Source organism: Syngnathus leptorhynchus, chromosome 7, assembly GCF_054491065.1.
Source record: "Syngnathus leptorhynchus isolate UIUO chromosome 7, UIUO_Slep, whole genome shotgun sequence".
NCBI classification, from domain to species: Eukaryota; Metazoa; Chordata; class Actinopteri; order Syngnathiformes; family Syngnathidae; genus Syngnathus; species Syngnathus leptorhynchus.
Window position 1 is genome coordinate 13,268,336 of NC_141201.1, and position 23,965 is coordinate 13,292,300.

Below are 23,965 nucleotides of genomic sequence, written 5' to 3' on the forward strand. Positions count from 1 at the left end.
ACACCCCCGACCCCCGTGGGGACTAAGCGGTTCCGAAAATGAATGAAAGTTATTTGAAATATAACGTATCGTTATATGGGTCTTTGGAATAATTAGAAATGCAACTTACAACGGGTCCGACGTCCGCATACATACGCTGCATTGTTTACATAAAGGATGATCGATGGATTTAATGAATTGGAGTGACACAGATGGTTTGATAAACGTGTTATTTATGTAATACTTATTTGAATAACTCTGAATGTTACGTCAGGCCCGTTCTCAGCTTCTCGTGTATATGTCACGTTAGCATACCGTATCGTTTAGTCTGTTTTTGCTGGTTCATGTCTGTTCTTGGTGTTGGAGTTTGACAAATAGATTTGCCCCTAAAGTGCGACTTATACTCCGGTGCGATTTTTATGTTTTTTTTTCACTTTATTGTGCATTTTATAGCTGGTGTGATTTATACTCCGGAGCGATTTATAGTCCGAAAATTACGGTAAACGGAATTAGATAATCCTTCAAATAATTTTGAAGGCAATTTAAGTTTAAGCGCGGCCCTACTAATAGTACGAGTCCGCTATGGAGGAATTACTGGTTTAAAGTAAATACTTAAAATAATTAAATATTTAAATGGAATTAAATTATTGTTCAGCTAATTTTGAAGGCAATTTAAGGCGTCACAAACAACTAACGAACAATTGAACGGATTTGAATCCAATAATAATCAGACTAATTTAATTTAAACGCTTTTATTGTATTAATCACAGTCTGATTTTATACCATCATAAGTACCTGCAACCGCATCGATTTGTCAAATCAAAATTAAACAATCAATCGCATATGCCATATAAATTAGCACACAACAAATTAAATGATTATACAAAGCCACATTTATTGAAAAAGTGTGAAATAGAATTACAAATCTTAATTCCTCCAACAACTTGAACAATTTCATTTCAATGTCATTTGGATTATAAAACAAAAACAGTAGAGTAGGAAACGGTAGCTACAAGGTTGTTTGCTATTTTTGGTGGAAATAAAGTTGAGTGATCAGTTCAAGTTTATTTCTAAAATTCCAATTTAGGAAATAGGTTGGCCTCGAGGAGACCGGAGTTAGCCCCTCACGGCTGTCCTCCCCCTGGCTTGAACACGGAAAAATCCGTTCCCCTCACCTAGTTCCTTGTGAAATGTCGAAAACCTTGCGTCTCACACTAAGATTTCTGAGGCTGGAAAAAGCCTTGGAACTCGAGTGGGCTTCTTCACGTATTACTGCTCTTGCCCCGCAGTGGTCTGTGGTGGCTTTTTTATAGGCCTTTCTGCCCCCCCTCCTCTTACTGGCACTTATACTTTGCATAGCATAGGATTGCACAATCTCATTTGATCAGTGAGGTTTGCGCAATCCCCTATGCCTCTCAACTGGGAACCATTGCTGGCTCAGCGTTCTCCCTCTGGATTGCTTAATCCAGATTTTTCCTTGATTGCGAAAGAGCAATTGCCACTTTGGCAGTTGCTTCCGCTCGACTAGTTTCCCACGACTATTTTTCCCACCAAAATATGGCCAACAATCTTTTGAGCCTCAAAACACTTCTCCATGAAAAAAACTTCAATAATACATTTCAATAAAACATAAAATTATGAATCATTGACTATACTGATTAATACATCATAAAACCTTTGAATCAAACTTTTTGGGATAATCATGTTGATTAATACATCATAAAACATTTGAATCAACCTTTTTGAATACCCATACTGATTAATACATCATCAAACATTTGAATCAACCTTTTTGAATACATCATAAAACATTTGAATCAACCTTTTTGAATATTTTTTTTAACACACCAAAGTATTTACTGGTAGTGGGCACTCTTGGTCCAATTAAGTGATATTATTGCTTTTAAGCTGTTACTTATTATATGGTAGCCAAGCAAAGAAATAAAATCAAAAATGGAAACGTGCGCCTCCATGTGTGACTAAGAACCGACCCCGTGCTATTTTATTTATCCATATTTCTGCTAACTTGGCTTGTTTTACTAGACTGCCCCTTCTGGTCTCATGTAAAGGTTTGGCACCATCTCCTGGAAATATTTGGAATTTCAGCCATGCCAATTTACCCAATAATCCCATATACACTTTTTGCACCATCTGCTGCTGAAATTTAGAATTTCAGCCATGCCAATTTATTCCTGGGAACAGTCCAATTACCCTTTACACCATCTGCAAACCCCCATATACCACACCACTTAACACACATACTTTGCAGACCCAACCTGATTGATACAGTCCTCCATCCTCGGCAAAGGATAGAGATAGGCTTTTGTGATACTATTTACTTTTAGGTAATCCGTACATGGTCGTAAAGTAGATTTTGTTTTTTTAACCAACAAACAAGGTGAAGCCCAATTCGATTTGATGGTTCTGCAATATCCGTATTTAACATATACTGTACCTCAGTGTCCAAATGTCGCTTCTTCTCCTCAGAAACCCTATAAAATCTTTGTTTCAATGTCTATGGCATGTTCAATTAAATTACTTTGAGTCGGAGTATCAGAAAATAAAGCTGAGTAAGAAGCAGACTTCAACGTTTGGGGAAAACCCTCTAATGTTCCTTGACTGAGCATGACACACTGTCCACGCGTTATGTTTAACTTTTAACTGTTCCAAAATCTGAGCAAACATTTTGGAAGTAAAGTTTTAACCCTGATATGACTAAATGATCTTCAGAATACCAAATGTAGAAATAAACTGAGTCAAAGCTTTAACTATAGACTTGGTGGTGATAGTATGCAAAGGAAAGGCAGCAGGATATCTAGTGGCTTGACACATTACTGTCAGCAAATAATTATGACCTGATTTTGAACGTGGTAAAGGCCCAACACACTGATAAGATGCTCAAATGGGTAACCCATTATCGGTATCAGATACAAGGGTGCTGGTTTAACAACTTGATTTAGGTTTACTAGTAACATGACAAGTTTTAATAACAACACGTTTTAATAAACTTGGCTATACCCCTCTTGAAGCGTGGGCAGAAAAAATTATGCAAGAAATTGAAGATCCTGTCATAGGTTTTCCGCGCATACAGATGACCCGCCACATCACCATGTGGAGTCTGGAGGACTTAACCACGCAAGGAGGAAGGTACAACTGTTTGGAAAACTCTGATGAAGGCGGAAGTTCATGCCGAAACATGTCAGGTAATGCAACCTAAAATACCTTGTTTGTGATAAAAGAACCAAAAAGTGATTGACAAAGAAAACAAAATGAACTTAGTACAACTGTTTGGAAAACTGTTTCTCTCAAACCTTGATCATTATGTGGAATCTATTTTCTAACCAACAGTCCATCATCAAGAGGAAAATAACATTGAGAACTAGAATTTGCAATTTCTGGAGAAATTGAGTGTGAAGGTGAAATGGTTGAATAACGTTTTGGGGAATACTGCGGAATGATTTTGAAACGAGTTGAATTACTTGAGAAACATAGAATTTAGAGGTGAAAAACGGAATTTTGGAGAATTTGGTGGAATTTCAAATTTGAAAATGTGGAATATATGGGAAGTGGGAATTTGCGGAATAGGGAGGAAAAAGATGAAGAGTTGAAAGTTGGGATGGGTTAAATCGGTTGAAAAATATGGAAATTAGAGGTGAAAAATGGAATTTTGGAGAATTTGGTGGAATTTCAAATATGAATATTTGGGTTTGATTTGGGTCACTTCCGGTTTAAAGATGTAACTTCCGGGTTTAGCTGAGGTCACTTCTGGTTTATTTGGGTCACTTCCGGTTCAATTTAGGCCACTTCCGGTTTAGCTGAGGTCACTTCCGGTTTATTTGGGTCACTTCCAGTTCAATTTAGGCCACTTCCGGTTGAGCTGAGGTCACTTCCGATTTATTTAGATCACTTCAAGTTCAATTTAGGCCACTTCCCATTTAGCTGAGGTCACTTCCGGTTCAATTTAGGCCACTTTCGGTTTAGCTGAGGTCACTTCCGGTTTATGTGGGTCACTTCCGGTTCAATTTAGGCCACTTCCGATTTATTTGGGGTCACTTCCGGTTTAGAAAGGAGACTTCCTGTTTACCTGGGGTCACTTCCGGTTTGCCTGAGGTTACTTTAAGCCGAGAAACAGTAAGAGTAGTGACGCAATCTGGGAACACAACAGCAGAGGGCACGGATAACTCCTTGAAAATGTTAGCCTTACCCACCTGCCAGATCATTACCCAGAATCATGTGGATACCAACCACTGGTAACCTAGGTCTGACACCAACCGCAACATCACCCTTGACGAAACCACACACCAGATTAACTTTATGTAAAGGAGATGAAAAAGGAACTTAACCCATTCCACGGATCAGAACACACCTTCCTGTATCTGACTAGTTAGGAAATGCTACCATGGACTCAAAAATAATCGAAAGCTCTGGTGTCCCTAAAACTTTTAACTGGAACCTGATGATTCCCAACACCATCTGAAATGAGGGCTGAAAAATCACCCTGGGTAGATTCAAAACCAGCCTCACTCTGTTGGTGGTAGAGCTCATCCTGGTGGACAGGTGTTGCACCAGGGCTTGTTACTGGAGCTGCCATCACAGCTGGCTTTACTTGTCCTGTCTTTTTGGACCTAAGATGAGGACAATCGTTTTTCCAGTGTCCCTGACCCAAACAGTATCTACAAGTACTGGCACTAACTGGTCCTATTGCTTCAACCTTAGTAAACATTTGTTGAGGTTTTTGAAAGGAAACCCCAGGCACTGGTGACTTACGTTTTCGTGAAGGCTCACTTTTACCACAACTTTCCATTTTTGATTCCAAACAAGTTTTATGGGTCAAGACATATTCATCTGCCAGTATTACTGCTTCATGAGAGATTTGACTCTGCTTAGATCCAATTCTACCTGTGAAAAATGTGCATATGAGGACTTCAATAGTTTTGTTTTGAAAATGATGTATTGTACGAGGCGAAGCTTGACCCGACATGGAGACGCTTTGCCATGGGTTCAGCACCCAGAGGGGTGGCCGAAGATAGTATACTGGCCCTCTGGTCTTCCTCTGCAGAATCTGGCTCCAGGAAATGTGACAAACAAGGATATGCCAATTACGTATAGAGACACAAATGGGCTCTGGAACCAGTGTGGATTTTGCGGACTGTTTTGCTTCTAAAAGCCCATATTTTTAGCAATACATTTAATAATGTCTGTACTTGAAAGTGCTCTATAAATAAATGTTAAATTACATGTGTCCCTTTACATATAGTTTTACATTATCTACATATTTTTAGGATTTGTAGCTATAAAGGCTATATTGATTTTTGGTGAAAATCTATATATTGATTATACCTTATGGTAGCTTCTTTCTGCTTTTCCCCTCCCTTATAATAAGGCAAAATAAATGATTAAAACTAGTATTTAGGCCAACGCTCTTGTTTTAAGCTTTTGTTCATCAATTTCACACTCTTCAATAAAGTGTCAATATTATCACTATCACATATAAATCTTCAAATTACAAGATACTGATAATCTGTTGACATTTCTATAAAGATGATTTGATGTTGGTCTGAAAGCGGCTGATTCGGAAAGGTGCAAGATCATAGGAGGGCACTTCTCCCAGGATCAGCTTGCACAGCAGCTTGCCAATGACAGGCCCAAATTTGAAGCCATGACCTGGAAAAGAAAATATACTGGAATGAACAAAATAGATCAGAGTACACTATTTAATACATTTATAAAGTCAAATGTAATCCCGCAGCAAGTACTGTACCAAAAAGACAAAAGTCACTGTTGACAGTGGTACAGTATGACATTGCATTACAGTATACGTCATATTTTGGTTACCTCATTTAAAGAGAAGGAAAACCCTTCTATTTGGTTGGTTTTAGATTGTCCAAAAATGGATAGTATTGTGCAAAAACTGCAATGCTGTTTTGAATGTTTTCACCAATGTCCCCAGCAACGTCTCCCACGACTTTCTGTATACTCTGTAATAAAATCTGTCATGAATGTTTTAAATGAGTTTTTACTTTGCAGGCTAACCCAGCAAACAGGCTTGTTATTTGATCCACATGCAAATTTATGCAAACATGGAGTTGTACAGACCAGTCGATTTGTTTACTACTTCTCAATGACGATGAGCTTGTGTCAACAAGTCACTAATCATATTTTTGGCTTGAGGAAGAGAGAGTGGCTTGCACAAATAATCATGATTGATGGTCAGGCATGTGAATTCAGTCTTGTTATTTTTTAGCTCCACTGCAGCTATCTAGTATAGTTTTAAACCCTTTATACGCTGCTCAAAAAAATTAAAGGAACACTTTGAAAACACATCAGATTTCAATGGTGAAAAAAAAGTTGGATATCTATACTGATATGGACAGTTTAATGTCTCAGGAACAAAAGGATGCCACATCTTTTGATGGAAAAAAGGTTTTCAGCCTACAGAGAACTCAGTATATAGACACCCCAAAAATCAAAGTGAAAAAATGATGTGGCAGGCTCGTCCATTTTGCCTAAATTCAATTTCTGCAATTCAAAACACTTTTCAATATCTTGTGTCACCCCCACATGCTTGTATGCATGCTTGACAACGTCGCGGCATGCTCCTAATGAGACGACGGATGGTGTCTTGTGGGATGTCCTCCCAGATCTGTCTAAGGGCATCAGTGAGCTCCTAAAAAGTCTAACGAGCAACCTGGCGGCATCTGATTGACCGAAACATTATGTCCCAAAGGTGTTCTATCGGGTTTAGATCAGGTGATCGTGAGGGCCATTCAATTGTGTCAATTCTTTCATCCTCCAGATACTGTCTGCATACTCTTGCCACATGAGGCCGGGAATGTCGTGGATCAGGAGGAACCCAGGACCTACTGCACCAGCGTAGGGTCTGACCATGGGTGCAAGGATTTCATCCCGATACCTAATGGCAGTCAGACTGCCGTTCTCTAGCCTGTAGAGGTCTGTTCGTCCCTCCATGGAAATGCCTCCCCAGACCATCACTGACCCACCACCGAACCGGTCATGCTGAATGATGTTGCAGGCAGCATAGCGCTCTCCTTGGCTTCTCCAGACCCTTTCACATCTATCACAGGTGCTCAGGGTAAACCTGCTCTCATCTGTGAAAAGCCCAGGGCACCAGTGGCGGACTTGCCAATTCTGGTGTTCTATGGCAAATGCCAATCGAGCTCCACGGTGCTGAGTAGTGAGCATAGGGCACACTACAGGACGTCGTGCCCTGAGGCCACCCTCGTAAAGTCTGTTTCTGACTGTTTGGGCAAAAACTTTAACACCAGTAGCCTGCTGAAGGTCATTCTGTAGGGCTCGGGCAGTGCTCAACCTGTTCCTCCTTGCACAAAGCAGCGGATATCGGTCCTGCTGATGGGATGAGGACCGTCTACGGCCCTGTGCAGCTCTCCGAGAGTAACTGCCTGCCTCCTAGAATCTCCTCCATGCTCTGGAGATTGTACTGGGAGACACATCAAATCTTCTTGCAATAGCACGCATGGATGTGTCATCCTGGAGTTGGACAATCTGCGCAACTTCAGGAGGGTTAAGAAATCGCCTCATGCTTCCAGTCGTGATTATGACTCTTGCTAAAGCCAACACTTGTGGAAAAACAGTTAAAAAAGATCAAGAGGGATGAGCTTGAAATGGCCTCCACCTGCAAAACCTGTCCTGTTTTGGGGATCATCTCGTTGTTGCCCCTCTAGTGTACGTGTTGTTAATTCCATCAACACCAATGCATCTGAAAGTGATTAACAACCCCCTCTGCCACGTACCTGACTAAAACCTTATCAGAAAAGTTTAATTGAATTCATGCCATACCCTGATAAAAAACTGTTCCTTTAATTTTTTGGAGCAGTGTATAATATTGAAAGAATTCACAGGACCTATTATACCAAAAGAAACTGATGCCGACCGCCCCCTTACGTCATAAGGTGAATTTCTTCATTAAAGTATGAAAGGTAAGGTTGTACACTTTTCTCCATGACGAGAAGAACATGCACAAAGTGGGAAACTGCCATGGTTATGCTGTCTGGACTTCAAAGCCAGGCTCAATCCACAGTGACTGAGACCTTTGACAAATGGGATTCTTTTCCATTGCTCTGCTGATTTTCACAGCTTTACTTGGAACCCTTAGCAACACTGAGTATCTGGCTTTAAGAGAAATTACTTAATTTGGTATTCATTCCAAGTTCCCTGTTTAAAATAGACAGCCAGCCACCCATTCATTTTCACAATATGGGTTGTTTCTATCTTTCTTTCTCATGCACAGACATTTTAGGGAGCCGATGCTTAATCATTCAATAGGCTGATGTCATTAATGTTATTCCTAAAATCAAGAAATAATCAGAGATGTCTTTGTATGTACTTTATCATGACTTTGAGATATTTTCACTTATTTGTTTTAAATTTGACTTGGTGTGGTTTTCAGACAGATGGTCCAGGAGTGTGACAATCCCAAAATAAACTTGTTCAAAACCAGATCAAAATGATTTATGGGTGTTTCTCAGAAAGTGTGGTCCAACTTGATGGTCAAATGCTGATTTAATTCGAGAGCCATTAATTTCTTCCTTTTACAATCAATCACCGAATTTTACTGCTCACTGCATATCGCAGTACATAAGAGATGAAACAACATGACCGAGGTTGAGTGGTGAAAAATAGCCATTGTGACCATTTCCTCTTCGTGACATGACAACACACCCATGTAAATGACAGATCGCTCTACCCTTAAAATACGTATATTAGCTTCATAAGCTTCATTGATAAGCTTGTCACCAATAAACTAGTAGAATGGGAACGTAACACAATCCTGTATAATCGAAACCCACAGTGTAATTGATGAAACAATGCCATTAAAAAATCCAAAGGATGAACAACAACTGTAGCTTAATGTGTAACAGCTTAGGTTGAACCTGAAATTCAAAAGGTTCAACATAAAATACAATTTTAAACACATTACTTTTTTTCATTCTATGAAGACCAAGTCGGCTACTTTGTTCCATTGCTGTAATTTTCATTTCATGTTGTGCATTGGACCTGAGTTGTACCTGAGAATCCTGCGCCGATTACAATATTGCCATATGCTGGGTGGCGGTCTAACACAAAATGATGGTCAGGTGTTTTCTGGTAAAATAAAATATGAAAAATTAGCAATAGAAAATATTACAGAAATTGTATTGTAGAGTTCATTTTAATAATAAAAATAATACAGAAATTGTATTGTATAGTTTAATTTGCTTTAAGCATTAACCATTGTGATTCCACAACTTTTGCGAAATTCCAGATTTCGCAGCTGATTCAAATCATTACATCAGAATATTTAGTTTATATTTTCCAAGGTTTCCAGGTGGAGAGGCCACAGACAAGAACTGAAATATTTATTTTGAGCTATGACTATGTATATGACTACAGCTCAGTGGCCTAGTAGTAGAGTGTCTGCCCTGAGACTGGAAGGTTGTGGGTTCAAACCCGGGCCGGGTCATACCAAAGACTATAAAAAAATGGAACCCATTGCCTCCCTGCTTGGCACTTAGCATTAAGGGTTGGAATTGGGGGGTTAGATCACCAAATGATTCCCGAGCACGGCACCGCTGCTGCTCACTGCTCCCCTCTCCCTCAGGGGATGGATCAAAATCACATGGGGATGGGTTAAATGCAGAGGACAAATTTCACCACACCCAGATGTGTGTATGACAATGCTCATTGGGACTTTAACTTGGGACTTTAACATTTGCAATCAGTATTGGAATTTTTTGTATTTCAATATTATGTTCATATATAATATAATGTATTATTCAATATCAATATACTACTGATTGCATGACATTTGAAAAAACAACATTTTTTTCTATAGGCTAGAATCGCTTTAAACTAAAGAAAGTTTATGACCAGCAAAAATGTGTGGGGTTGCTGGACCAAGTGAGAAGCCAAACTGAATCACTTTTATACGGTAAGGAAGCTGGACTTTACCTCATTGACTGGGTTAACATTCCCTTTGACACAGCTCCATCTAGTGGATGCAGAACGCAACCCAAGTCAACCCCAGTTTGATGCAGTAGCTTCTATGCGCCTTTTAATCCGGTACTCCCTATATATGAAATAATTTCTAAATAAAAAATTCAATGGACGTGTATTTCATAATCCAGTGCATCTTATAGTGCAGAAAATACGGTAGTACAAGAATAGACCTTGGAAGTGGGGGTTACATCTTCCGCAATCTTGCAGAGAAGGCTCTACAGCTGTGTCTCAGGCTTTCGGGCATACATTAAATAGAACTGAGAAGGCATCTTCCTGGCTAGCATTAAATATAAAGAACTGGGGAAAATATAACATTGTTCCGCCGTCACTCAATGTGTGCGTACTCCAGTGGCCAGGGATACAGATATTTTCAGAGGAAAGTACATTGGCACAACACCATCAACAACAAAATGGCATTGTAAAAGTTCAGCCTTTTTTTCCTCTAGGCCCTTATTTTCAACGGTTGAAAAAGTGAATGTATCCATATCGACCAATATTGATGACTTATGGAATAATGAAAAATTAAATGACTCGTGCAGATTTAATTTTTTATAACACAAACGTTTTCCCTTTGAACTGGGCAGTTTAGTACCCGAGTGTTTTGTAAACCCATCTGATTTTATTGAAATACTCAAACAAAGAATTGAAAAAAAAAAAACAAATGCTCCTGACCGTATACATGCAGCTCTCAATCACAGCGGGCTCAGGGATCAGGCCTGGAAAACTGCGAGCAATGTAGCGCCGGAGGATGTCAATATCAGCTCCCTTTGTCTTCTTGTCCCTTTGGTCCGGGTCAGTCTCACTGCCATCATGATAACAAATCTGTACCCACATAAAACAGTACATTCTATGACGTCTATATATCAGTTGTGATTGTGGTTATCGAAATGCAGTGGTTATACAGAACAGTCATTTACACCCAGTATCCAAAAATTAGAACAGCAAGGTCCAATTGTTTGTTTTTGTTCATCACTTTTTGGTTCTTTTATCACAAACAAGGTATTTTAGGTTGCATTACCTGACATGTTTCGGCATGAACTTCCGCCTTCATCACTTAATACCTACAGCAAACATCATCCCCAGAATCTATGGTACACCCAAAATCCACAAACCAGGTACACCTCTCCGCCCCATCGTAGACAGCATAGGGTCAGTCACATACAATCTTTCAAAAGCGCTCACAGAAATAATAAAACCATTATTAGGACTCACAGAACAACACTGCAAAAACTCAAAACAACTTGCCACAGAACTCACACACATAAAGGTACAGAAAGATGAAATGTTTATATCACACGACGTCATTTCACTCTTCACAAAAACACCCACACGGGCCACCATACACATCGTGCACGACAGACTATCAGCAGACAGGACACTCAAGAAACGGACAAATCTAACAGCAAAGGACATCACGCAACTACTCCATTTCATCGCCACCTCCACATACTTCCAATACAGGCAAAAAGAGGGATTCCCCATGGGAGACCCTCTTTCTGCCATCATGTGCAATTTTTTTATGGAGGATTTAGAACAAAAAGCACTCTCAACAGCCCCGGATACATACAAACCCACACTATGGAGACGCTACGTAGATGATATTCTGGAAAAAACAAAAACAGGACACACACAACACCTTACAGACCACCTCAACACCATAGACACCACTGGCAACATAAAATTCACTCACGAAGAAGAAACAGATCAATCCATAGCCTTTCTAGACATCAACATACACCACACAGACAACGGAGACATAAAAATAAAAGTACACAGAAAACCCACACACACCGACCAATACCTCCTCTGGACATCAGAACATCCCACTATACATAAACTGTCAGTAGTCAGAACACTATACGAACGAACAACAATAATCACGGACCCGGAGGACAGAACACAGGAAGAAAAGCACATACAAAACGCACTCAAAAAATGTCAGTATCCACAATGGGCAATAACTAAAGGTGCAGAATAGGTAAAGAACAAAAAACACACAACACAGGGGGAAAGAAAAAAGAAAACACAGAGACAAGAACCCAGCGGTATGGTGACATTACGGAACGCATCAAAAGGGCCATGAAAAAATATAACATAAACACATCCATCAAACCACACACAACACTCCGTCAGATACTGGTCCACCCAAAAGACAGAATCAACCCGGAAAATAAATGCAACTCCATATACGAGATACCATGCAAATCATGCAATAAATCATACATCGGGGAGACAGGGAGAAATTTCACCACCAGGAAAATGGAACACAAAAAGGAGTGTGAGAAGGAGACAGCAATAAGACAAACAAGAGCAATAAAACAGCAAGCAGAACATGAACACTACAAGTCAGCCATCACCGACCACTGTAAAAGAGAAAACCACATCATGGACAGGGAAAAGGCCAGTCATCTGCACCAAAGAAAATAAACATCAGCGTTGGATCAGGGAGGCCATAGAGATCCGTAAACGAGGCCCGAGGACCATCAACAGAGACGAGGGAGCCTACATGCTCTCTACCACCTGGAGCAGCATTTTGGAGAGGTGAAGGGACAGCAGAGGGCGTGCCTCATCTGTCAAATCTGACAGGTGAGTCACGCCTTCATTCATCGATCAGCTGATAGACGCGTCACAACTACAGCAGTGACACTCTGATGAAGGCGGAAGTTCATGCCGAAACATGTCAGGTAATGCAACCTAAAATACCTTGTTTGTGATAAAAGAACCAAAAAGTGATTGACAAAGGAAACAAAATGAACTTAGTACAACTGTTTGTTATTGTTGTATACTGAGGACATCAGACTGCCTGTTTTTATTTCAGGGTATTTACCAGAGGTGAGCATTCCATCAGTCACTGACGAGCACCCGTTTTGCGAGCGAATGAAGAATAAAAAAATAAGAATAGGAATGCACAATAATTATTACCATTTCTATCGTCCCAATACTGAAAAATAGGCCAATAGTTAGGCCAATAGTCACCAGCCAAAGACTCTTTGACTCTAAAAATAATATTTATTATAAATATTGAAAGTTGGAATAAAGCCTTGCATAGGCGAACGGTCCCATTCGTACTGGCCAGACAGCCATGGTACTGCCTAATGGGCGGCCTGCTTTGGTGGCCGCCGAAGTGCTTGGACGCAGGAGAGTGTTGAGTAACAATGTCTTATTTTTTAACTATACTAATTGACAATGCATTACAGTAAAAATTGACTACTTTGCACTGCAGGTTAATCACAAATAAAATCAGCGGAACTTCCTAGATCGTTGTTGGGTAGGTGATGGAGGCGGAAAGAAAAGCAGGGCGGCCAATTTAAAATTTGTTTAAGCTAATCGCTATCAGTGATGATGAGTTGTTCAGAAAATGAATGGATGGACAGCAAACGCTTTTGTCAATACAAGGCCTAGTCCAGTTGAGGCATCAATAACACACAACACTCTATAAAAGTATTAGGGCTACCAAAATGTTATTTATTATTTCAACATTTGCTAAGAGGCGTCGAGCAGGTGTTGGCATACTTATTGCCCCCCCGGCTGGGCGCCTGGACATTGGGGTTCACCCCGGTGAGCGAGCGACCAGGGGACGGGTCCTGACTGTTGTTTGTGTCTATGCGCCGAATGGCAGCACAGAGTACCCACCCTTTTGGAGTCCCTAGAGGAAGTGCTGGAGAGCGCTCCTTCTGGGGACTCTATCATTCTACTGGGTGACTTCAATGCTCACGTGGGCAATGACAGTGAGACCTGGAAGGGAGTGATTGGGAGGAACGGCCCCCCCGATCTAAACCCGAGCGGTGTTCTATTGTAGGACTTCTGTGCTCGACACGGATTTTCTATAATGAACACCATGTTCAAGCATAAGGGTGTCCATGTGTGCACTTGGCACCAGGACACCTTAGGCCGCAGTTCGATGATTGACTTTGTAGTCGTGTCATCAGACTTGCGGCCGCATGTTTTGGACACTTGGGTGAAGAGAGGGGCAGAGCTGTCGACTGATCACCACCTGGTGGTGGGTTGGCTCCGATGGTGGGGGAAGATGCCGTTCCGACCTGGCAGGCCCAAACGCTCTGTGAGGGTCTGCTGGGAACGTCTGGCAGAAACCCCCTGTCAGGAAGAGCTTCAACTCCCACCTCCGGCAGAGCTTTTCCCACGTCCCGAGGGAGGCGGGGGACATTGTGTCCGAGTGGACCATAATCCGCGCCTCCATTGTTGAGGCAGCTGACCAGAGCTGTGGCCGTAAGGTTGTTGGTGCCTGTCGTGGCAGCAATCCCCGAACCCGCTGGTGCACACCGGCGGTAAGGGATGCCATCAAGCTGAAGAAGGAGTCCTATCGGGCCGTTCTGGCCTGCGGGACTCCGGAGGCAGCTGACAGGTACCGGATGGCCAAGCGGAACGCGGCTACGGCGGTTGCTGAGGCAAAAACTCGGGCGTGGGAGGAGTTTCCGAGGCCATGGAGAATGACTTCCGGACGGCTTCGAGGAAATTCTGGTCCACCATCCGGCGTCTCAGGAGGGGGAAGCAGTGCACAGAGAAAGAGAGAGCCCGGACATTCTACGGAGGAAACTCATTTCGGCCACTTGCATCTAGGATCTTGTTCTTTTGATCATGACCCACAGCTTGTGACCATAGGTGAGGGCAGGAACATAGATCGATTGGTAAATCAAGAACTTTGCCTTTTGGTTTTTTTACCCACTATCTCTCCAGAGGTACCAGTATCTAGGAGTTATGGTGATTTGTCATTTGTGCTGTTTAAAATTCACAATATGATACTGGTACCAGTGCTTATTGCAACACAACAATACATTTTATCTGACTTGGCCTGCAGAACATACCGTATTGGCTTGAATATAAGACGATGTTTTTTGCATTGAAATAAGACTGGAAAAGTGGGGGTCGTCTCACATTCGGGGTCGAGACATTATACCCATTTTCACTTATAAGTTAAAAGTTGCTGGTATTGAGTATGTTGCTGTGATCGTGTGCGTCTTTGACACAAAGTGAGTATATACATTTCATTGTTACTACCGTCCACTGTTGTGCCATATGTCCCATCGCCGTTTGATTGACAGCTCCGGCGCGCTCATAATCGAATGAGTATGTTGCTGTGATCATGTGTGTCTTTGACACAAAGTGAGTATATACATTTCATTGTTACTACAGTCCACTGTTGTGCCGTTTGTCCGATCACGGTTTGCTTCGTGTGTGCGCCATTTGATTGACAGCTCCGGCACGCTCCTTTAAGTTTGCCTCACATCGTACGATTAGCCGGTACGCAGCGGCACGGCGAGTAACGGTCGCCAGCAAATGTGTTTTGTTGTCTCGATCGATGACTTATGTTTGGTGTGTTGCCGAGAGTATTTCATTTATGGTTATTTATCATTATTTTTTGCCAATAATTCAGTAAAGCAATCAAAACTGAACCACATCTTCCTTCCTGTGCTCTGACCGACACCCGGAGGCGAAAAGAGCATAACCATTCAAGCCAACCCCCTACACAGTCCTCAGGTTTCCCAACAATAGCGATAGCAGTTTGCATTATTTTATTGCAATGTTTTTCCTTATTTAGATTTGTTTCAAGACTACATTTACAGTAAGACTTCACTTTGATGGTTAATGCAGTTATTGCAATTTTGTTGTTTTATCACAGTAGATTGGTTTATTTACATTTCAAAAAGCAGAAGCCATTCATTTACAAATCTGATTGCACTTTAGTTTACATATTTAAATGTTCAGATATAAAGATATGATAGACAGTTTTTGCAAGATTTGAATGAGGCAAAATAACATGCTTTTTCTCACAAATATATTGCTATAATCATTTGTTTCAGATGTACTGTAATATTTTCTGTAGAAACATTAAATTTGGTGTTCAAAAAGTATTTTTTCAAACTTGAGTCTTGAAAAAGAGGAGGTCATCTTATAATCAGGGTCGTCTTATATTCGGGCTAAAGTCTGGTACATACTTTATTAGTTTTGCATGCTGAGACATACAGTACCTTCATCAGGCCAGGGTATTCATTGGAAGGAAGGCCGTAAATATCCTCTTTAGTCTCCTCTCCTTCAGTCAGTATGAAGCAGGGAAACCGTTTCTTTACATGGTATGACTCAGGAATCTTCTCTTTCCAGTAGCACACATTGATTCTCACCACCTACAGTAACACAAACAGGACTAAAATCACTGATATCACATCATTCTGTCGACACGGTAAAATGGTTTTGCAATGTTTAACAAATATTTGCTGCCGTTTTCGCTGGATATTAATGAAAACGTATATTTATTTAATAAATGAGATGTCTAACTCTTGGTCCAGGCCCATGTAAGATGGGCAGTTAATAAAGAAAATGTTTTGGTCAAAACATTTAGTTTGTTTGGTAAGAGTTTTGCATTGTAATTGTTTATTTCCTTTTACTGATCCGAACAACCAATGATTTATAAAGGAAAATCTTGAAAGTAATCAGGGGTGCCCACATTTTTGCATATGACTGTATCTATATCTAGATCAGGGGTGGGCAATTCCAGTCCTCGAGGGCCGGTGTCCTTCATGTTTTCTATGTCACCCTGTTGCAACACACCTGATTCAAATGATCAGCTAATTAGCAAGGCCTGCAGAAGCTCGATAACAATCCTGGTCATTTAAATGAGATGTGTTGCAGCAGGGAGACCTATAAAACATGCAGGACACCGTGAGGACCGGAATTGACCACCCCTGATCTAGATTGATCGGTTTTGTCGACACAGTAAATTGTTTTTGCAATGTTTAACAAATACTTGTGAGACACTGCAGTTTTCGGTGGATATTATTGAAAAAATTTATTTATTTAATAAATATGATGTCTCACTTTGGGTCCAGAGCCAAGTATATATCAATATCTAAATTGATCAATTTATCAAGAGTATGCCTTAACATGCCCTACTGTTGTGTCACATGCGGGACGCCAGAATGTGACGTCATTATTAATGATCAGCAACAAACTCATATCAGAGGTGTTTATTTTCATCTGGTCAATTGTTTCTCACTGCTTCAACCAGGAGGTGGGTAAATGCAACGTTCATAGGTGCTGGATGGTGGAACTACTTCAGATAAGAATGACTACAAGGACAATACTTTCTACACAATTACAATAAGAAAGTGTAGTCTGACAACGACTGAAAAACATTATGCATTAGGTTAGTTGTCAGTGGAAAAGTGCACATTTTGGAGTAATACGTTACTTACTACTACATAACTGGCATCACTACTTCTAATCACTGTCATACCTATTATAATCTGGGGTAAAAATGTGGATTTTAGTTTGTTATAACATCCATCCATCTATTTTCTGTACAAGGACAATACTTTCTACACAATAACAATAAGAAAGTGTAGTCTGACAACGACTGAAAAACATTATGCATTAGGTTAGTTGTCAGTGGAAAAGTGCACATTTTGGAGTAATACGTTACTTAGTACTACATAACTGGCATCACTGCTTCTAAACACTCTGTCATACCTATTATAATCTGGGGTAAAAATGTGGCTTTTAGTTTGTTGTAACATCCATCCATCCATTTTCTGTACCGCTTTGTCCCCACGGGGGTCACGGGCGTGCTGGAGCCTATCCCAGCGGTCATCGGGCAGTAGGCGGGGGACACCCTGAACCGGTTGCCAGCCAATCACAGGGCACACAGAGACGAACAACCATCCGCACTCGCACTCACACCTAGGGGCGATTTGGAGTGCTCAATTGGCCTACCAAGCATGTTTTTGGGATGTGGGAGAAAACCGGAGTGCCCGGAGGAAACCCACGCGGGCTCGGGGAGAACATGCAAACTCCACACAGGGAGGGTCGGAGGTGGGATCACACCGGCACCCTCCTAACTGTGAGGCGGACGTGTTAACCAGTGCGCCACCGAGCCGCCCTTTGTTGTAACATGAAAATATTAATTATTACCTCTAAAGGAAGATGTAGGTCAACATTGGCCAGCAATTTACTAGTCCAAGGTCCAGCGGTAATCACAAGTCCCTTGGCTTGATAAACACCCGCAGATGTCGACACAGTCACAGTTGGGCCAGGCTTGATGTCTGTTACCTTTTCTTGGTCTTTAATTACACCACCCAACTTCTGAAACTGCTCCTGGTAAACAAAAACAAAATAATTCACACCTACTGTATAATTTGTAAGACAATAGTAACATTTTTTGTGGTTCATTTCTGGACAGAGTTTACATTGTTACGCTTTAACTATCATTTGCACTCCTGCTGTACCTGTGCAACCTTCAGTGCCCGATCTGCATATAACACTCCAGCAGTGGTGTCCACTAAAGCACCATCCCCATCAGCCAAGATGACATTAGGAATGTGCTGATTGAAATTGTCAGGGGTAAGCACCACCATAGAAATCTTGTTCTTCTCCAGGGTTCTCTTAAAGTCAAGGTAGCGCCGACTGTTCTCTGGTCCCATCACCAGAAGTCCTGTTCGTCTGTAAGGGGAAGGTGGGTTGCAGATTTATAAGAGACAAATCGGGATGTAACATTTCCTTCAAAAAACAACCAAAAACTATATATTTTGAATAAATGACTCCCCAAAATGAAAAATAGGAGGAATGGGGAGAAAACTACATTTAAAAACCAAAGCACAGTATCACTATATATATATATATATATATATATATATATATATATATACACACACACACAATACACACACACACTAGTTTCATATATATACATATACATATATATACATACACATACTATAAGGCGCAGGGTTCAAAATTTGAGAAATAAGTCGCGGCTTATCGTCCGAAATTTATGGTGTGTATGTGTATATGTATATATATATGTATATACACCGTAAATTTGGGACTTTTTTTTTTTCATAGTTTGGGTGGGGGGGGGCAAGTTAAACTCAGGAGCGACTTATATGTGAATTTTTTCAAAATAAAAAAATCTGCGATATCGTGAAACCGCGATAAACGAACCGCGATGTAGCAAGGGATTACTGTCATTTGAACTGCAAGTGACGTCAGCAGCGCGGCGGTTGTTTACATAAGGACAAAGGATTTGATCACGGGATGACGAAGATGACGAAGGGCCCCACGTTTGAAGGATTTAATGATTTGGAGTGACACAAGGTTTGAAAAATGTATTTATGTTATCGTTATTTGATATATTTTATTTCGTGTAGCAACTTGTATATGTTTTTATCGTTACAGTTCAGTAGTTGTTGGCTCGTTGAACTCTTGCTTTGTTAAATAAAGAGCCGTTTACCATACCCACGTCTTTCCTCGACTTTGTTAATGCTACAATCTAGTTGTATACTAGATCTGTGCGGCGCGTGCGCGGCGTTGTTGACATAAAGGATGAGGAATTTGATCAATAGATTTAATGATTAGGAGTGACACAAATGGTTTGATAATATTGTTGTTGTATGATAGTTATTTGAAATATACTTTATATATCGTTATATGGGTCTGTGAAATAATTAGAAATGCAACTTACAACGGGTGCGATGTCAGCGGCGCGGCGCATATGCGGCGCATACGCGGCATTGTTTACATAAAGGACGATCGATGGATTTAATGAATTGGAGTGACACAGATGGCTTGATAAACGTGTTATTTATGTAATACTTATTTGAATAACTCTGAATGTTATGTCAGGCCCGTTCTCAGCTCCTCGTTTGTGTATATGTCACGTTAGCATACCGTATCGTTTAGCCTGTTTTTGCTGGTTCATGTCTGTGTTTGGTTTTGGATTTTGACAAATAAATTTGCCCCAAATGTGCGACTTCTACTCTGGTGCGACTTATATATGTTTTTTTTTTTACTTTATTGTGCATTTTATGGCTGGTGCGACTTATACTCCGGAGCGATTTATAGTCTGAAAATGACGGTGTGTGTGTGTATATATTATATATACGTATATATATATTATATATATATATATATATATATATATATATATATATATACATACGCACACACACACACACACACACACACACACACACACACACACACACACACCAGTTTCATATGCACATTAACTGAACCCCTCTTTAGTAAAAAAACAAAAAACAAATTTCTGATTCAAGACAGATTTTTTACTGGTGCACAAATGAGCCATGCATGAACATCACCTTGTTCAAAGAACAAAACAAACACAATGCATGAACTCTCAACAAATTACATTCCAGGAAATTAGTGTGACTTCTGCGTCATCACAAATTTACACAATATACAGGTGTGTTCAGACCTTCGCAGTGGAGGCTCTGTCGAACCCCTGAGACCAACCCACCAAACCCCAGGTTAAGAACCACTGAGATATATATACTAGATAGATAGATAGATAGATAGATAGATAGATAGATAGATAGATAGATAGATAGATAGATAGATAGATAGATAGATAGATAGATAGATAGATAGATAGATAGATAGATAGATAGATAGATAGATAGATAGATAGATAGATAGATAGAGATTGACCAATATGAAATTCTTTTGTTGTGATGTACTTTTTAGTCAATTTGCTCAGCCCTAACCTTAGGTCTAAGAAAATTATTTGTGTGGCCAGAATCTCGATCCAGCTGCCATCTTACCTGTACAATTTGACACCAGACTCCCTCTCCATCTCAGCCCACAGTTCATAACTTTCACCCATCATTTGTGTGTAGAAATCCTGCTCGTAAGCCTTACGGATTATACGGGTTTGGCCATGGGAGCTCCCTCGAGTGTGAGGTAGAGTAAACTAAAATCAGAAAAACATGGAAAAAAAATTATGGTTGAGTTGAGTTGGGATGGGATGGATGGATGGATGGATGGATAGATGGATGGACAGACGGATGATAGAATGCTTAATTAAAGGCCATGTGAAACAATTTCTCAGGTGCATGAAGTACGGATGGACATAACAGGGGCAGAGACTAGTGCACACGCAGCGGCCTCGTCCCAACCGATCAGTGTTTTGTTCAATTAATGAGTGTTTGTCAGACAGTTTTATGTGTTTATCTGTTCCTACCACGTCGTGCTTCTCTTTGTGCTATTTGATTGTGAGTGTTGTGTACTGTGTCTAGTCACCGTGGGACGGTGGGAAATGTAATTTCGATCTCTTTGTGTGCCTTAACGTGAAGAAATTGACAATAAAGCGGACTTTGACTTTGAATGCACTATTAAATAAAGGCAACAGAATAATATTTTCCCTTACTGTTAATTATTTCAGTCCCAAATGCAGGGTTACAGACAAAATGTTTGATTTGAGTAGGAATGCAGATGGGTTTTCAGTTGGAGTTGTAGGTTGCATGGAGCAGTCTTGAGAAAAATATGGTTTATTCTTTGATCAAATCAGTGCTTTGTGTAAATGATACAAATAGGATTTATGAAATTCAAAACGCTGTCTTCGGCAACTTGATGAAAGGAAAGTGCACATAGTACAGAACACAATGAGATTAGCTCTTGAACATCACATTGTAGCTGTCGAAAAAAATTATCTTAAGGTCGAGGGTTGGCTACTTTTCCACATCTGCCAAAAGCATTGAAAAATGCAGCGGTTTGTGATTGACATTGACACAAATAAAAAGGTAACACTGTTACATCACCAATTCATTATCCCACAGGGTCTGAACCTGAAATAGAGACTACAGTTCCATAGTTCCGTTCATTCTGAAACTCAGAATTGTGCAAAGATCAACATAATAAGTTATTCAATGACGTTGTTCAGAAAAAAATCTGCATTCTACATTGGATTGATTTATGATTTAATTAAAACACTATTTAAAAGCAGAATGTATGCCGAATGCTTAAAAACTAATAATAATAGATTATTCAACAAGATATTTTTGTTATTATTATTATTTCTGATTCTTCTTAAACAAACACAACTACTCAATGGGTACTCAACCCATGTAACAGAATCCCCATTCCTCATCCACAGCATGCATGCATGCGCAACAAGGATACAACTAAGGAGAGAAAAGTTGTTTGTGCGAGGTTGAAATTCAACTTGACAGAACGAGTCCTCAAACTGTCACGTGTAGTTGCAACAAGATATCGTTTGACACACCTGCTCAAGGAGAAGAGTTTTCATTTTCATTTTCACCAGATGGTAAGATGTAAAAGATCCTTGGATTCCAGCACCGATTACGATGTAGTCGTAAACCTCAATTGTAGACATCGCGGATAATTAAGGCGCAACACTGAAGTTTGCTGACTTCTTCAACGCCGCTAGCGCCACCCTTTAAAGTGACAGTAGGTGGAGTAAAAGTGAAATATGCAATTATATTTCTCATGAACTGTCAGTTGGGGGAAAACAACGTCCTGAGGTTGCCCCAACGCCCAATTCCAAGGGAATTTGAAATTATCTGCAGCCATTCACTTTGGACTGATCACATGCAGTCAGGCAATGAAGTGGTGGGATAGAGCAACACTGCTATCTATTGGTAAAAATACAGTACTACTAGAGGAGGCCATTTTCCATCTGTGTTATAAATTTATTTATTTCCGCTGATCGCATGAAAACGTAGACAAATGTACAAGATGGTGCAAACTGCAAATATAGTGCAGTGCTTCTCAATTATTTTCTGTGATGCCCCCCAGGGAGAAGAAAACATTTCACGCCCCCCCCCATTTTATTAACATTAAAGAAAAACAAAAAAATAAATACAATAGATAGATCAACTTACATTAAAGAATAACTATTAATAATATTGTTTTTAGTCTGTAACAGAACAGATTCAAAGTGCATCGCTTTTCCTTAAAATAAAAAATTAATTATAATTATCCAAACTATAAACATTCTTGACCAACTGTCATTTTATGCTGAAAAAATACAACAAAATAATAATAAACATACATATTAAATAACAGCAATAAATAATATTCAATTCAAAGTAATCAGCAACATTAATTCAGGAGCACAATATATAAAACATTTTAACCTACAAAACAAAAATGAATAAAACAATTTGTGCTGTTTAATCAGAATGAGGCAGCGGCTGCAGGTAGTATCAGCTCTTCTGCAATGTGTTGTTTTTTGCACTGAGCAATATGGTACGCTGCTTTATATGATAGTTACAGTGTTTGCTGATTGACTGAAGTAGCATTCACAAAGTGGGATGATTGTTGGCAATATTCAGCCTGTTTTTGCTGAAAAACCTCAAGCATCTTATCAGCGTGATTGGAGTGCAATGTGCAATCACAAGTGCCGCCTTAATTTATTTGGCTTCATACTGTCCGCTGCCAACATTGTAAGGCACAGTAAACACACCGGTCTTTCCTCGTCTCCCATCTTAGTCATATTGAAGTGGAGCGCTACGTACCCTTCGTCATATTTCCTTGTCTTAGTTTTCGTATGACTCTCAATTCTCTTATCTCCGTCTCTCTCCGCCGTTCTTTGCAACCCTGTTCAATATTTTTCCATGGTGTCCCACTGCACTTTTTATCGCCTGCTCTGTACTGTGTGTGCTTTTGTTCCGTGCGCTCTACACTGTAGACTCTTCCAGTGATACCGCCACTCCCACCTACTGCAGTGGATGCCTACCGGGCAAACAGGTTGGTGGATGATGCGGTCAACATGGGACTGCACTACATCCTGCACCACCTGGACACCCCAGGAACGTACGCCAGGATCCTGTTTGCGGATTTCAGCTCGGCGTTCAACACCATCACTCCTGACATCCTCCAACAGAAGCTCATCCAGCTCGCGGTGGCTGCCTCCACCTGTCATTGGATCACCAGCTTCCTGACCAACAGGAGACAGCGTGTAAGGCTGGGGAGCATCACATCTGGTTCCAGGACCACCAGTACTGGCGCCCCCCAGGGGTGCGTCCTCTCCCCACTGCTCTTCTCTCTCTACACCAACGATTTCTCCTCAGGTGACTCTCCTGTGAAGCTCCTGAAGTATGCAGACAACACGACTCTCATCGGACTGATCCGGGACGGTGATGAGACTGCGTACAGACAGGAGGTGGAGCGGCTGGTCCACTGGTGCAGCCAAAAT

At 40.6% G+C, this 23,965-nt stretch overlaps 1 protein-coding gene across 1 annotated transcript; it reads right to left on the reverse strand.

The window, feature by feature from the left end:
- Positions 1-732: 732 nt before the first annotated feature.
- Positions 733-22,389, reverse strand: pipox (pipecolic acid oxidase). The gene is made up of 8 exons (XM_085917035.1): positions 22,031-22,389; positions 20,571-20,719; positions 18,234-18,447; positions 17,920-18,102; positions 15,984-16,136; positions 10,669-10,818; positions 9,027-9,102; positions 733-5,643 (listed from the first exon to the last, which is right to left on the reverse strand). The coding sequence occupies exons 1-8, from the start codon at positions 22,139-22,141 to the stop codon at positions 5,513-5,515; spliced, it is 1,167 nt and encodes a 388-aa protein (XP_085773161.1). The 5' UTR covers positions 22,142-22,389; the 3' UTR covers positions 733-5,512.
- Between the last annotated feature and the right edge of the window lie 1,576 nt (positions 22,390-23,965).